This window comes from Cydia strobilella, chromosome 21 (genome assembly GCF_947568885.1).
Source record: "Cydia strobilella chromosome 21, ilCydStro3.1, whole genome shotgun sequence".
Lineage (NCBI taxonomy): Eukaryota > Metazoa > Arthropoda > Insecta > Lepidoptera > Tortricidae > Cydia > Cydia strobilella.
The window spans coordinates 11,394,257-11,411,127 of NC_086061.1; the positions used below are offsets into that span (position 1 = coordinate 11,394,257).

Below are 16,871 nucleotides of genomic sequence, written 5' to 3' on the forward strand. Positions count from 1 at the left end.
ATTTTTATTGGTTATTTTTTTTAATGCGGATATTTATGTTTACACTTACACTTTGTTTCACTTTAAATTGGTTGAAAATTATTCACTCTTTTACGAAGATGGTAGATACAGTTTTTATAAATTTATGTAATTTCACTTTTAAATAATTGAAATTATTTAAACACCTTTCACGATTCACTGTTGGTTGATTTTTTGTAGCAATCCAATCTAAAATCTGAAACAAAGAAAACTATTATTAATGATTTGTTTATTTAAACTTTATATCAAAAAAGTATAAATGTCGGACTTAATGCCTAAAATTATCTTTCAGTCAAACAAGCTAAACAAAAATACCGGACAAGTGCGAGTCGGACTCGCCCACCGAGGGATCCATACTTTTTATTATTTGTTGTTACAGCCGCAGCGGCAACAGAAATACATCATCTATCACGGTTCATGAGATACAGCCTGGTGACAGACAGTCAGACGGACAGACTGACAGAGGAGTCTTAATAATAGGGTCTCGTCCACTGTCCGTCTGTCTGTTTGTCCGTCAGTCTGTCCGTCTGTAATAAAATTTCGAATTTTGAAGCAAATTTGGAGCAAAGTAGTCACATTTTATACAGTATGTTGTCATCTTTAGTTACCAGACTCTACGTACCTACCTATCGAAAGTAATCAAAACAGGATTTCTGACATATTTTCAAGCTAAAGTAAAAAATATAAATTATTTTCCTTGCAACGTTGCATTAAAAGCTAAATGAATCACAAAAGCATCTCGCTTTTGAAATGAATACTGGAAATTATGCAAAATGTCCAATTTGCAGCAGTGCAAGTTGGTCACGAGTTTAAATTTATGTTTATTTTTGTGCTTCGTGAAAATAGCTTGCCAGGAAACTTTCATAATTGCCCTGCGAAGTGCCTGCAACTTAATAATGATTATTTGAATAACTTCTTTGGACTAAATAAGCTCAATTAATCCCCGGCAAGCTTGGTTCTTCATACAAACGTAGTTCCGCTCTCATTTTAAAACGACTAGCTGGATTGTTCTGAAACTTTGTACTTACAATAGGATAAGGTATATGTCTGTAGCTTCAGATACCATAGTTAAAAAAATACAGCGAATTTAAGTTTTACATACAAAACTTGTTTTTGCTCTATTTCGTTTGTTTTATAAATTGGAGCTATATAAACTAATTACAGACCTAGATATACCTCATATTATTGTATGTGCAAAGTTTCATTACAATCCAACACGTAGTTTTAAAATGAGAGCGGAACTACGCTTGTATGAAAAGGTGCAATTCGAGCTTTTTTTTATGTAATAGGAAGCAAACGAGTAGACGATCCGCCTGATGGGAAGCAGTCATCGCTGCCCATGGACATAAAGTAACAAATAGCTTGCCGGGGACTCTTAACAATAATACAATATAATAAAATATATAAATATGGGGAATATTGCATGCAAGTTCTTAATCCGTCTATATATAACCACGTCAAATTTATAACATTTAAAACTTTCGCGGTTTAAACACATATTAAATCACATTTAGAAACGGGTCTATCGCGAATTTATTTTGTTACCTTTATTTACCGACGTTTCGACACAGGTTTCACTGGTCGTGGTCGCGGCTAACTGACGTCCTAGCAAAATGTCAAAACAGAGATTTGTGTGACTACCCCACGAAAAGTGCATTTAAAGTTCGAGGTAGACATCACATTTTCAAACCACCCACTACACATAAAAGTTAATTATTGTCAATAGTCCGACACACAACACTCACAACATCCGCGCACACATCCGAAGATAGATCCCTTGGCTTTAACTTCTGGATCACTGGTCCCCAAGTTGCCGATAAGTTAAAACCATCTTCCCTATTAAAATTTCTGGGGTGCTTCTTGATTTCAAACGCTTCTCGCACAACTCGAGGATAATAATCAAACGTCAAATTTAACTGAACATGGGCAATCATAATTCGTGTAGTTTTGGAAATTAGTACAGTTATACCTTGTGGTGTCCAGATGAACGTACTAAAAGTCCTCGGGTTGTGCTCATATCTCGAATAGCATTATAATTTCTTCGGCCAAAAGATTCTACATAAAATTTTCTACAAATTAGGTCATATTCATTTTTACTCTACGATCAATACTTTACGAGCTACAGGTTGTTTAAATTAACAAAGAAATAAAAAGACGATATATGAAAACTTCTTTATTTCGTATAAACATATTCGTTAGCACGTTTATTATAAACTACTAGCTTTTGCCCGCGACTTCGTCTGCGTGGACTTAGTAACAGCAGCTAAAGTAAGTGTAGCGCCTTGAAAAATTCTCATAGCAATCATTCAATTTGAGCATATTATGCACACAAATTAGCAGGCACTTCATTAATTATCTCAATTCCACCGCGCTTTTTACTTTCTTAAGGGATGATTTTCGGGATAAAAACTATCCTATGTCCTTCTCAGGGACTCAACCTATCTCTATGCCAAATTTCATCAAAATCCATTCAGCGGTTTAAGCGTGAAGAGGGAACACACAGACAGACAGACAGACTTTCGCATTTATAATATTAGTATGGATGTGAGGTGTCCGTTAATACACGTTCGTTGTGGAGATTCTTGGAGGAGGCCTGTTTCAAGCAGTGGACGTCTTTCGGCTAAGATGATGATGATGCTGTGTGCAATAAAGAGCAGGTATAGGTATTGTATTGTATTGTATTGTATTATTATTTCTCTCTTTATTAAAGCATGACCCATTAGCCCGTTTTGCCCGCAACACACATCAAAGTAAAAATGTGAAACGTAAAGCTTTTAAAATCACTTGACACTCGGTTGGCACTTGGCACTTGGCACTTGCTGGGCACTCCGCGTAAGGGCCCATTACAGTTTTAGACGGGTTATTTGTAGGTATGAACGTTTTAGACGTGAGTTTTAACGCGTTTTATTAGGGTTCCGTACCCAAAGGGTAAAAACGGGACCTTATTACTAAGACTCCGATGTCCGTCTGTCTGTCACCAGGTATCTCATGAACCGTGATAGCTAGACAGTTCACAGATGATGTATTTCTGTTGCCGCTATAACAATAAATACTAAAAACAGAATAAAATAAATATTTAAGTGGGGCTCCCATACAACATACTTTTAGCCGTTTCTTGCGTAATGGTACGGAACCCTTCGTGCGCGAGTCCGACTCGCACTTGGTCGGTTTTTGTTTTTGGACTGAATGTAAGCGGTGTTCGGATTTATATTACTGATTTGATATGATGTTAGGTACTCTCACGGTTAAGAAATTTATAATATACAGTGACAACCAATTAAAAAAAAAACTATTTTTTTTGTTTCACTCGGTGGCAAAATTTGGTTAACGCCGTAAGGCCTTGATACCCGAGCAAGCGAAAGATTCCAAAATTTAAACATGAGCGTAGCGAGTGGTTCGAAAAATGGAATCTTGAGCGTTGCGAGGGTTTCAAGGCCTTACGGCGTTAACCAAATATTAGCACGAGAGGTTAACACATTCAGTGTCAGCCCAAGCTACGCGCTACGAGCGTAGCCTATAAAAATCGTATGTAGCGAAAAGCGCCTACGAACAGAGAACTCCCTGGCGAGTCACTGGCACTGAATGTGTTAAACAACAACTCTTCCCCCTTGTAAGATTAATAACTATTATTTACTTTGTCGATATATATTAAAGCTGTCAGTTCCAATAACGCCTACTTTAAAATAAAAATACTCTTTACAGAATTCGTCAGGCGCGATTTCCGAGCTTAACAAATATTTCTTTCATTGAAAAATTACCGGAATTTTCGCATTCGAAATATTTTGAGCATCTTTAAGTTTTAAGCCTTTGGGAATTCGAGGGTATTTCCGGTTTAGGGAAAACATGGTCTTTGAGAAAAAACCGAGACAACTCGGCTTTGATGTTACAAAACGTGATATTTCTGTTTGTAATGGGTTCTAAAAAGTGTGGAATCCTCGGTGTGCGAGTCCGACTCGCACTTGGCCGGTTTTTAGTATTTGTTGTTATAGCGGCAACAGAAATACATCATCTGTGAATATTTCAACAGATCTAACCACGCCTTAAGAGTCCCCGGCAAGCTCGGCCAAATTTCACCTTCCCATACAAACGAAGTTTCGTTCTCATTTTAATACTAATGGTTGGATTGTAATGAAACTTTGCACAACAGGTATATCTAGGTCTGTAATTAGTTTATATAGTTCCAGTTTATAAAACAAACGAAATAGAGCAAAACAAGTTTTGTATGAAAAACTTAAATTCGCTGTATTTTTTTACACTATGTTATCTGAAGCTACATAAACTAATTACAGACATAGATATACCTTTATGCTATTGTAAGTACAAAATTTCAGAGTAAGCTAATAACGTTAGAAACATGTCTCCTTAGATCCGATCTTAAATTCTTAACCAACAAGGAAACATTGATATTATTGTGTTAAATATTTTTAATTGTGTTTTAAATAGACCGAGTTGACTAGAGAAAATGGCGTCAGTTATTATACCCACAAACGTTTTTGATTTAGGTAATATTAAGGATGACTCACGTTAGACCGGGCCGTGTCCGGGCCGGAGCTTCCGGCGCTTCGTTTTTTATGGAAAGCATCATGATCACCTGTCATGTCATAGAAAAGTAAGCGCCGGAACCTCCGGCCCGGACACGGCCCGGTCTAACGTGAGTCATCCTTTACGCATATTCAGAGCATGGGCTAGTCTCGTGATTTCGAGTTTCGCCCGAGACAGTATTTTTTCCACTTTTAATTGAAAATCCATTTATTTACGTACAAGATATATACAGTGGTACTACGTAAACAAAATTAAAAACTAGCTTAAATCTAAAATAGGCCCTTGAGGCATTGTACCAAGGATGCTGGCGGCATTTCCTCGCTGTATCGCAATGCTGATACGTTGTGCGAGGAAGCCGCCAGCTCTTCGGTCACCAGTTACGTCAATCAGACGCTTCGCGATTTCTGCAGACTTTTTACTCGTTGACCTTGAAAAGCTTATAAGTATTTAACTCGACCACGAGAGCCTATTTATCCAACTTTCTATCAAATTAATAACAGAAATAGGATAGCACAATAATTATACTTCAAACGAAAATGTTATTAAATTTTGCGTCGAGAGTCAAATAGTTCAAAGACAATTTTGTTTACTTGAAACTTGCCTTTTGTAATCTTGATATACAGTGGAAACTCGATAACTCGTACCTCGTTAAGGCGAAATCCTTAACACGAAATAAAATGCCATACCCTTCCCGTCAAAGCCAAAAACCTAAATAACTCGAAATGTTTAACCTCATTGATACGTCATTAATTCTCTTCACGGTTATCCAGTACAATTTTTACCTCTGTAACTCGATTAGATTGTGTCACAAGGGAGCAAAATGACATATTTACGGCGAGGGCGTACATTGAATCCTGAACGAAGAGAATGCAAAAAATAAATATTTATTAAAAAAAAATCGTGTTCTAGAACAGAAAAGTGCCACTTTGACTCCTCCTAGCAGTGAAGAAAAGTGCCACTTTGATACCTCCTAGCGGGGAAGAAAAAGCGCTTTTTCGAATAGGTGATGTGAAAAAATTAATTTGACAGAACAGGCGAGTTGTTGAAAGTTATTTACATACTTATATAAATAAGTAATTAGTAATTGTAGTATGTGTGTTTGTGTTTAATAGTCTCCATATTTAGCTCTTTGCACTACCTGTTGACTTTTGTATAAGTTCTACTTTTCCTGCTACCCAAAGGTTGTCTGGAAGAGATCGCTTTTTAGCGATAAGACCGCCTGTTGTTACCTGGTTCTATTTTTTCTTTAAATATTTCTTTGTAGTTTTACATGTATGTAAAATGTATAATTTTGGTGCAATAAAGAATATTTACTTACTTACTTACTTATATACCTACATAGAAAGCACCCATGACTCAGGAACAAATATTTGTGCTCATTACAGAAATAAATGCCCTTACCGGGATTTATTTCTGTGATGACAAATGTCGATACAGATAAGATACAGCTCACAGACTAGTTTAAGGGGCTACCCGAGGTTTTACTCGATTTTTGACAAGCTTTGAATCGTATCTCTTACTTTTGTACTACATATAGAATTATAAGACAAACGGCTATCGTTTCTTCAATCTTTTATCTCAATTTTTGTCTACCGGATTTTGAAAGAAATTAATACTTATTTATTTATGATTCTTTTAAACATTGTCTAAAAAAACACTTGTTTCGTATCTCGATTGCTGTGAAGGATCTTACTTATACGAAATCTACATATTTGGGTTCGTCTATGACGTCTCTAAAAATGTGTCTAAGGTTTTAATTTTAAACTAATTAACCCAAAAGTTATGGCCAGAAAACCAGTTTTTTGGCCTAAAATTGTTCTACTTTGATGCCAAATATCTCGAAAACAATCAACTTTGAACTAAATATGGGATACTATATTGCTTAAAGCGATTGCTATTATTATGATAAGCTACAAAAAACATTAGAAAACTAAGGGCTTTCCGATCGAAGGTCATTGGGTCATGGGGTCCCCTTAATAAACAAACTACTATTTGTTTTAGTTTGTCTGTGCCAAATCGCTCGTACCTAAAATTTCACGTCAACCTATAATCGGATTTATCCTTGGGAGACGGCATCCGTACTATTTCCCCTCTGCCCAAGCATAGCTACAACTGTACCCAGGGTTAACTTGCATTATTTGGTGACACGCCTAATTCAGTGATACAAGTTTTGAAGCATGACACCCAGGAAAGCTAGTGAATTAGGGCCTTTTAAATGGGCCTCACGGCAAAGCCGCCGAAGCCGTGAGGTCCCATTTTTTTTATACCACGACGGTGGCAAACAAGCATACGGCCCGCCTGATGGTAAACAGTCACCGTAGCCTATGGACGCCTGCAACACCAGAGATATTACATGCGCGTTGCCGACCCTTTAAAAACCTGTACACTTCTTTTTTGAAGAACCCCATACTGTAGCCCCTCGGGAAAACCTCGGCAGGGAGCTCATTCCACAGCCGAAGCGTCCGCGGGAGGAAACTCCTCTTAAACCGCACAGTACGCGATAATTTAGGTGCTAGGGTGTGGTGATGGAAAGCGGCCGTTGGCATCATGTCAAACAATTCTTCAGAGCACAGCCCATTGTACAGGCCCTAATGCACTAGCTTTCCTGGGTGTCATGCTTCAAAACTTGTATCACCGAATTAGGCATCTTCTTCTTCTTCTTCTGCCGTGCCTTATCCCTTTATTTGGGGTCGGCCCTCCTCGTTTTACGGCGCCAAGTCAGTCGGTCTTGGGTTGTCTGCTTGTCTAGTTGAGCTCGTTCTAGATCGTTAGCAACGGTTGTCCACCACGTGGCGCACGGTCGTCCTCTACCTCTTCTTTTATCCGGGATAGCTAGGGCCTTCTTTACAGCGTTGTTCTCGTCCCGTCGCATTACATGGCCGTACCATCGCATACGACTTTCCACCATCTTATCCACGATGGGAGCAACTTTAAAAGAGCCTCGGATATATTCATTCCGCACTCTGTCCAATCTTGTTACTCCGGCTGCCCACCGTAGCATTTTCATTTCAGTCGTGTGCATATTTTGTTCGTGCTGCTTTTTGACGGCCCAGCACTCGGTACCGTACATCATGGCTGGCGTACATCACCGAATTAGGCATGTCACCAAATAATGCGAGTAGGGCCATAGGGTAAACATGCATTATTTGGTGACACGCATAGCTATAGAGCTATGCGTGTTGTGACTCGTCCGTACACAAAAATAGATTGAGTTGTGCAAGATTTGTCCTTGACATGTGTCATTTTCTATGTATTTGCGTCGTTATTACAGATTGCATTTTGTATGTAGTGTGAGAAGTGCGCCTGTGTGCACGGTTTCCCCTGAAAAAATTGTAGAACGATTTGAACGGTAAAATATTGCTTGGGCTCCTCCCTTCCGACATGTCGAAAGGCGGCGTTGCTCCAAGGATTTATCTCATTCGAATTCTCTCCGACTGAGTTAAGACGAAGAATTTAAATATCTCAATTTAATTTAAAGACAAATATACTCTCACTGATATTAAATTATTTTAAAGCGGCTCACTCACGTATTATTAAGTCAAATAGCTTGACATGTTTCGATCCAATTTAAATAGTTATTTGTTATACAAGGGTGCAAAATTGTATTTTAACACACGAGAAGTAAAATACATTTGCACCCGTGTGTAACACAAAACTTTTCCCCTCAATATAGCGAGGAAAGTGCAACATCCACAGGCGTTAGATCATCTTCATCAACTGGAATCACTCATTTTTTTACGATATTATAACAAAAAACTCTCGAAATTCTGTACTTTTACGTGAGAAGTTTTAAAGCAAAATTTTTGTTGTCAATGTTGACATTTCTGACGTATGAAATGTCAATGATGCGTTTTGAAATTGCATCGACTCAACTTGTGCGTTCAGAATTATATTTAACATAATTATTAAAAAACAAACGTTTATTATGGAATTTTAAGGTTTATGACTTAAGATCATTAAATAAAGCTAAATCTGGTATTTTTTATTAGATTTTCAAATCATTTATCTAATGATAATTAATATCGAACGAACCATTATTATGAGCGTTTTACGTTTTGTTATCTGTCAAGCTACTTAAACACGTTCCATCCAAGGTCAAATTACTTGCCCCACTAGTGGATAAAATGCGTTTTGTCCCGCTTGTTTTAAAGGATAAAAGACGGCTTTCCGAGCTAGTAAGGGGAAAATAATTAAATATGCTTAAGTCTCACGGGAGTTTTATAGTTAAAATACTTTCACTGGCTCAAAATAGTTATTTGTTTTACAAGGGGCAAAGTTGTTGCTTAATCTCTCGTGCTAATATTAATGGAATAATGGAATCTTGAGCGTTGCGAGAGTTTGAAGGCATGAGGGTTTAACAAATGTTGCTACCGTGTGAACATTTTCACCACACCAACACAAGGAAAATACTAACTGTAAAATATCAAACAAAATCAAAGCAAATCAATTCAAAATGAATGATATTAAATATTTATCATTCAGAATCATCATTTAAAAGACAATTCTACCAGCCAACACAATGGTACAACTCAAAATTTGCATATGATTACTTTGCCCCACATGTGGATAAAATGCAATTTTCTCATCAGCTGTTGTTGAACAATCAAGAGTGGTGAAGTTTATTGTGGGTTAAAACTTCCTAAATGCTCTAATGCTTGGAAATAAAGAATAACACTGATTTAAACTTTTCCGATTTTTACACATTATTATTCACAACGACGGGACTTAATTTGGTAACGCATTGGACCGGCAATCCAAGGATGTGGGTTCGAGTCCCACGTTGACCAGAGTTGATCATCGTTGATTTTTTCATTGTGATTGACATCTGTATATACAATTTATAGATTGTAATAATGTCGTACGTCCCACAATAAAAAAGGAAAAATATATTAACATTTAAATAAAGAAAAAGTTTAAAAAATATTGTCACGGGCGAGACTCGTACTCCCAAGTTCGACAGTGATTTTATTTATTTATTTTATTTATTTATTTAAGAAACAAACAGTCTTTTATAGTTATACATAGCACTGGATATTTTCTTAAAGCTAGACTTACAGTTTCCTTAATGAAAATATTTAACATCATGTTTAATAAAGTAATTTTTCCACTTTTTCTTTATTTAATCTTTATTGCTCAAGAAATAATGTATATTCAGATTTTAGTTTTTAAGTAAATTATAAACTAAAATAGATGCCATATTATGCTTAGACTTTTTAAAGAAAAACTGACCAATCCTTTCAGTGGAGGACGGATCCAAACTGGCGTCTCTAGTTCATGCGACTTTCCGTCCCTGGAGGGACGTTTTCTTTAGTATAAGATATATAATTATATATAAGCGCCATCGACAATAAGGTCCCTTTTTATAAAAAATACCACATATACCTAATTTATTTAATAAGATTTTGTAAACTGTACGTAATATGGAAGGAATGGAAGAGGGAGAGGTTTTTTACCTATTATAACGCATAGTTCAAGTAGCAAAACTTATAAATTAGGCGAGAAAACTTAATGTACTTTTGTTGAAATCAAAATACTTATAGCACTTAATTACGTAATAAAATATAAAACCCCGTTTGCCGAAAATTACATTTTTCACATAACATAATATAATTAACTTAATTCAAACATTTAAGGTCTGACAACTCTGAAATTTGCACATTTACTTTTTCCCGGAAAAAACTGGTAAATGTGAGGGATCGTAATTAATTTTTATTTCACTTGGGATTCATAAAAATACCGAGTTGAAAACATCAAAGGAAATTATCAAATTTTTCTCTCTTGGTTACTTTCGTTTTCTTTTAGAGCGAACAATGGAGAAAAATTGGTACAGCTATTATTTTTTAGGGTTACTCAAAAGAAAACACTCGAAAAGGATCACTCATACTTCTGTAAATGAGACTGAGAATGAGAGAGAGTTATCAAGTTATCATGGTGAGAATGGCGAATATTTTTTTATAATTTAAAGATAAATGGCTGAGAAGTTATTTAACTCTCTCTGGACTTGCATGGGATATATTTTCTTTATTGGCTATCTTTGTCTTTATTGGAACAGAATGCATATAATATGACGACCGGTCTGGCCTAGTGGGTAGTGACCCTGCCTGTGAAGCCGATGGTCCTGGGTTCGAATCCCGGTAAGGGCCTTTATTTGTATGATGAGCACAGGTATTTGTTCCTGAGCCATGGGTGTATTTAAGTATTTATATATTATATATATCGTTGTCTGAGTACCCATAACACAAGCCTCCTTGGGCTTTCCGTGGGACTTAGTCCATCTGTGTAAGAATGTCCTATAAAAAAGAAAGAAAGAAGAAGAGAAGAAATAAATGAATAAAGTGTAAATATAAGTACAATACAAACTTAAACTAATTAAAAACTAAAAATCTGTTTCTATTTCAGCATTTCCTCGCTGAGTTGATTTTGTTGTTTATTTAGCATATTTGACTTTACATATATAAACATTTTGACTACAAGTGGAATACAAAAGCAACGTTGACATAACGAATGCGACAAACGCAAGGGGAAAGTCGAGTTCAATTAAAGTTCTGCAAGTGGGTCGCCATGCAGTTACGTCACAGGGCGGACACGTTATACATCAAAAATCACTTGCGTTTCTATGTGTGAACGGCACGTCTGTACACGCGTCATGCGTCATAGTGTAAGTTGCTTAAAAATAGTACTGAGCGGCCGGCAAACGGCCGTCAATCTGCTGTCGCGGGGCGAGGTAATTCGACTCGGGGCGGGGCAGTGCGTGGCCGTTCTGTATGATAATACTATAACTTATTCTGTGCCACTGGTATAGATACTTGAGAAGTAATATCATCAGTACCTATAGTGTACATTTTATTCGATACTGTGACGGCGTTTGCGTAAACGTTACGTCTATTTTTGTATGAGATTTCCAACAACGCGCCACCAAGCGGAACGTTTTGGAAACTCAAAATCCTATACAAAATGACACTTATGACGCGTATGTCACGTCACGATATCGAATGAAATTAACACTAGGGTTTATGTTAGTGCTTATACATTTCCCACAACATAATTATACCTTTTCATTTCTCATGCTCTGAAAGAGGGTCATTGTTGTTCTAAAAGGTGTGCAGAAAAAGATTCGTTTCCGCATTTTACGTTCCAAGTAAGATTTTTTTTAATTTTTTACTATAAGTAATTGAAATTTGGGTTTAAATGGATTTATTATACAATTTTCATTCTGATATTTGACTCTCCATTCCATAAATAACGATACTTTTGCCTAAATTTTTAATTGAAAATACCCTCAAGAAATACTATAAAAATGTATTCTTAGTGTTTTTAAAAAAACACATTCATTTTACTTTCCTCGTATTCGAAATGAAAAGTAGTGTTTAACTCGGGTGAAAGGCATCATTTTAGCCTCGAGCTAAAAATACCTCTGCAGAAGTGAGTACCTTTCATCCCTTTTTTAACAATCTACTATTTCATCATAATATAGTTTCAAGAAATAGAGCGAAACTAATTTCGTTACATTTAATATGAAATAGAGCTGTATTCATATTTCAAAGAGATTCTCTCATCCCTTAACTACGTATTTATAATAGTCAGAACTCAGAAATGTCTAATGAGTCCCCGGCAAGCTCGGTTCTCTATACAAACGTAGTTACGCTCTCATTTTAAAAGGACTAGCTATTTATATTACTCTGAAACTTTGTACCTACTTACAATAGGATTAAGGTGAGGTCCCTTTATTTGACATAATTATTGAAAGTCATAATGTAATGATTGTCATATTATCATTAGTCATAATTCTGAAACCGTTAACTTTTCAGGATTTTCCTCGGGTTATTCTATAGATAGGTTAGGTTAGGTTTGTTTTATGGCAATCCTGAAAAGTTACGCGTTTCTGAGAAAAACCAAATTATGACTAATGATGTATGTATGTATGTATGTAAACACTTTATTGTACATAAGACAGATTACAAACACAATAAAAGAACATAAATATATACAATGTACAAAGGCGGACTTATCCCTATAAGGGATCTCTTCCAGTCAACCTTTGAGCAATTGAGAATGAAACAATAAACAGATCAAGATAGACAAACGAACACTATGAACAGAAAGTAAATTATGGTTCAATTATTACAATATGACAATATGATAATATGACAATCGTTACATTATGACTTTCAATAATTATGTCAAATAATAGCATAGAGTAACTTATACTAGAGCGGTACTGTCATAGTAAATTTTGTAACCCCAGTAAATTCACTGCCATCTGTCGACACACTTTAAAACTAAAAATAAATATTTATAAAAATACGATAAAATGTATTTAAATATGGATAAATGATTTTTTTTATTTGCATTAATTATTTTTATGATTTTGACCCATGTTCTTTCACTGATGTGCGTTAAAATTATAAATAACAAACGAAACCGTTAACGCCCTCTATACGAGTGTAGGCCAAAACTAGTGGCGCCCTCTGATCGAGAATCAAATTTTCGTGATTTTCGAGGCACGTTTTTTCCTTAGACTGTATCCATCTATTACGGAGTTATATCTATCTTTGATAATAGAGACCCGGATAAGGTATATCTAGGTCTGTAATTAGTTTATGTAGCTTCAGATACAATAGTAAAAAAAACAGCTAATTTAAGATTGTCATACAAAACTTGTTTTTGCTTTATCTCGTTTGTTTTATATATTAGAGCTATATAAACTAATTACAGACCTAGATATACCTCATGTTATTGTATGTGCAAAGTTTCATTACAATCCAACACGTAGTTTTAAAATGAGAACGAAACCCCGTTCGAAGGAAGGTGAAATTCAGCCGAGCTTGCCTGGGACTTAAACGCTTGAAGAAACACTTCAAATATTCTCTAAAATATAATTCTAGGACTTTTCTACAAGACTTTTGAGTTTTTTTTTATACCACGTCGGTGGCAATCAAGCATACGGCCTGCCTGATGGTAAGCAGTTACCGTAGCCTATGGACGCCTGCAACACCAGAGATATTACACTCGCGTTGCCGACCCTTTAAAAACCTGTACACTCCTTTTTTGAAGAACCCCATACTGTAGCCCCTCGGGAAAACCTCGGCAGGAAGCTCATTCCACAGCCGTAGAGTCATGGGTGTTTTCTATTTATTTAAGTATTTATATATTATGTATATCGTTGTCTGAGTACCCATAACACAAGCCTCCTTGGGCTTACCGTGGGACTTAGTCAATCTGTGTAAGAATGTCCTATAATATTTATTTATTTATTTTATTTCTACCAATCTCAAACAAGAATAGTTTAAATACCTATTGCCGATGTGACCTTAAAAGTTCAGGAACGTATTTAATACTGATTTGATAGTTTTGCGAATAGTTTTAGTTAGGTTTTAGTCAGTTCAGTTAGCCATAATTTCCACATTATTTTATTTTATTTTATTTATTTGGGTCATCAACAGCAATACAAAAATTAATACAAATCATAGTGAACAGAAATATAGCCAATAACAGATGTCCACAAAAGTAAAATTAACATGCAATAACTAAGTGGAAACACAAAAAAAAGAAGGGAGTAAAAGAGCATTCTATACAAACTAGATATGGCTTGCACAACATATGTACGTGTGTGTTTTAAGTGATTGTGTGTGTTATAAACTCGGAAGTCCAATAGTGAAACGTTCTATACTGATACATTTGTTTCGGATACTATTACCACAGATATTACAGTAGTCGCTCTCGTAAAATAGTGCCTACGCCAATTGGGATTAGCTGCCGAGCGGATATCACTCTCCCGAGCCGGGACAAACGCGAGGAAGATAAATACGTGCGTAACCCCTTTAAAATTATTGTAATCATATCCATCAATAATGAAATCATCAGAAACGCAAAAACCTTGCATTATGATTAATATAATAACAGTTTATTGAAGCATCTGCGTCTAGACGGGGAATGTTCGCGCTTGGCGTCCAGCCAGCAGAGAGGTCAGCCTCTTCATTACACATTAGAAGCCTCTACATAAAGACCTCGGAACGCTCGATGCCGATCAGCCTCTGCATTAATTAAGTATGTACTGCGTTTCATAGTAAATATATATATACAATATAATATTAGATTGGTCATTTGGTGTATTTTTGCATTGAATGGTTATGACACTGACGCTTCGGCCTCGAAACGCTCCAAAAAGAAACCTCGCGGCATATGTACCATTTTATTTGCAGTTACACACCTATTTTTTATTTTTTCAAATCAGAATCATAAGCTCTTTCGATCCCAAAAGATGAAAAATTTAAACTACTTTTTAGTGCGTTACGCTGCGTCTTACGTAAGCGAACAACTCGCGAACGCGAAGCGAAGCGGCGCGGCGCAGTGCGGCGGGCCCACGGCGTTCGCGTTCGCAACGAGATCGCTCACGTAGGACACTGCTATAGGTATGAAAGGATTGATTCATCACGCACCGCATCGCTTCGCTTCGCGTTCGCGTGTTGTCCGCCTACATAGTACGCTGCGTTGCCATTTTTTTTTTCTCTAAACTGCTCGTTACCATGGCTATAAACAACAATTGGGTCCTATTCAACAAGGCCAAAAACAAATCATTTTATTAAAATTAGCTCGTTTTTTCATATTGCTTACGCCATCCTCCCCGCTGTCCCCTATGGCTTCCAGAGCAAAAAATAATGTAAATTACAATAAAACTGTATAAAAAAATCTTCAGAAACCGGCGAAGTGCGAGTCGGGCTCGCGCACGAAGGGTTCCGTACCATTACGCAATAAAACGACACAAAATCACGTTTGTTGTATGGGAGCCCCACTTAAATATAAATTTTATTCTATTTTAGTATTTGTTATAGAGGAAACAAAAATACATGACCTGTGAACATTTCAACTCTAGCTATCACGGTTCGTGCTATACAATCTGGTGACAGACAGACAGACAGACAGACAGACAGACAGCGTAATCCCAAGACTCCGCTGTCTATAGGTACTACTATTATATTACTAATAATAGGGTCCCGTTTTTACCCTTTGAGTAGGGGACCCTAAAAACGATCGTTTTTTTTTCATACTGTTCAGCCTATCCTCCCCGCTGTCCCCTGTGGTTTTCACAGCCATAAACAATGTGCATTTTAATAACGAACCGGCCGTATTTGCTTATTGCTGTTGTTAGTTCACTAAGAGCAAGCACAGTTGTGGATATTTACAGTACAATGATATCACAAAACCAAATACTGTCCGCGCGCCAATTCCGTGCATTCGGAGGTCGAGGAAGTGGGAGGGTGTGCGCCCGTACGTACAAAATGACACTACTAGGTCATGACCACATGGTCGGTGCTGCACTCACAAAATTATGCCGAGACAGAAGCCATATTTAACAAAATTTTGTTTCAATATTGTGTCTAGATTAAGCCTTAGTTGGTATTTATTTTCTTACTAAATGATAGTTTTTAATTGTAACAAAGTCTGATATTTAAATTGTAATTGGTTCCCCGCGATACAGGCACTGCCTTGTGCGGAGACCCCTGGAATGTCTGTAAATAAATGAATAAATGATCTTTATTCCTTATTCTTATTCTTTATGACGCCCAACATTCCTAACATTCCTCAGCCGTGCACGGAATTCGCGCGCGTCAGTAGGCTACTTTCTTCTTCTTTAGAGGCTTCTTTTTTAGAACTGTCAAAAACGGGTTGTCTTGTCGTTGTCTGTCCGTCTGTCACCAGGCTGTATCTCATGAACCGTGATAGCTAGACAATTGAAATTTTTACAGATGATGTATTTCAGTTGCCGCTATAACAACAAAATACTAAAAACAGAATTAAATATTTAAGTGGGGCTCCCATACAACAAACGTGATTTTTTGCCGTTTTTTGCGTAATGGTACGGAACCCTTCGTGCGCGAGTCTGACTCGCACTTGGCCGGTTTTTAGGGTTCCGTACCCAAAGGGTAAAAACGGGACCATATTACAAAGACTCCTCTGGCCCTCTGTCCGTCTGTCCGACTGTCCGACTGTCCTTCTGTCCGTCTGTCCGTCTGTCTGTCACCAGGCTGTATCTCATCAACCGTGATAGCTAGACAGTTGAAATTTTCACAGATGATGTATATCTGTTGCCGCTATAAAAACAAATACTGACAAGTACGGAACCCTCGGTGGGCGAGTCCGACTCGCACTTGGCCGGTTATTTATTCTTTATTCTCAGTAACGTACGTCTCAGTACGTCTCCCCGGCTTTTCAACCTGTACATCAATGGTCTGATAGAGGAGTTGGGCGGCACCAATGTCGGCTGTTCGGTTGATGGAGTTTGTTTTAACAACATCAGCTATGCAGACGAC

General features: G+C 36.9%; 1 protein-coding gene across 1 annotated transcript; it reads right to left on the reverse strand.

Annotated features, from left to right (window-relative positions):
* Nucleotides 1-7,240: 7,240 nt before the first annotated feature.
* LOC134751292 (uncharacterized) lies at nt 7,241-7,630 on the reverse strand. Its single transcript, XM_063686677.1, has one exon. It carries the CDS (start codon nt 7,628-7,630, stop codon nt 7,241-7,243), a length of 390 nt encoding a protein of 129 aa, XP_063542747.1.
* Between the last annotated feature and the right edge of the window lie 9,241 nt (nt 7,631-16,871).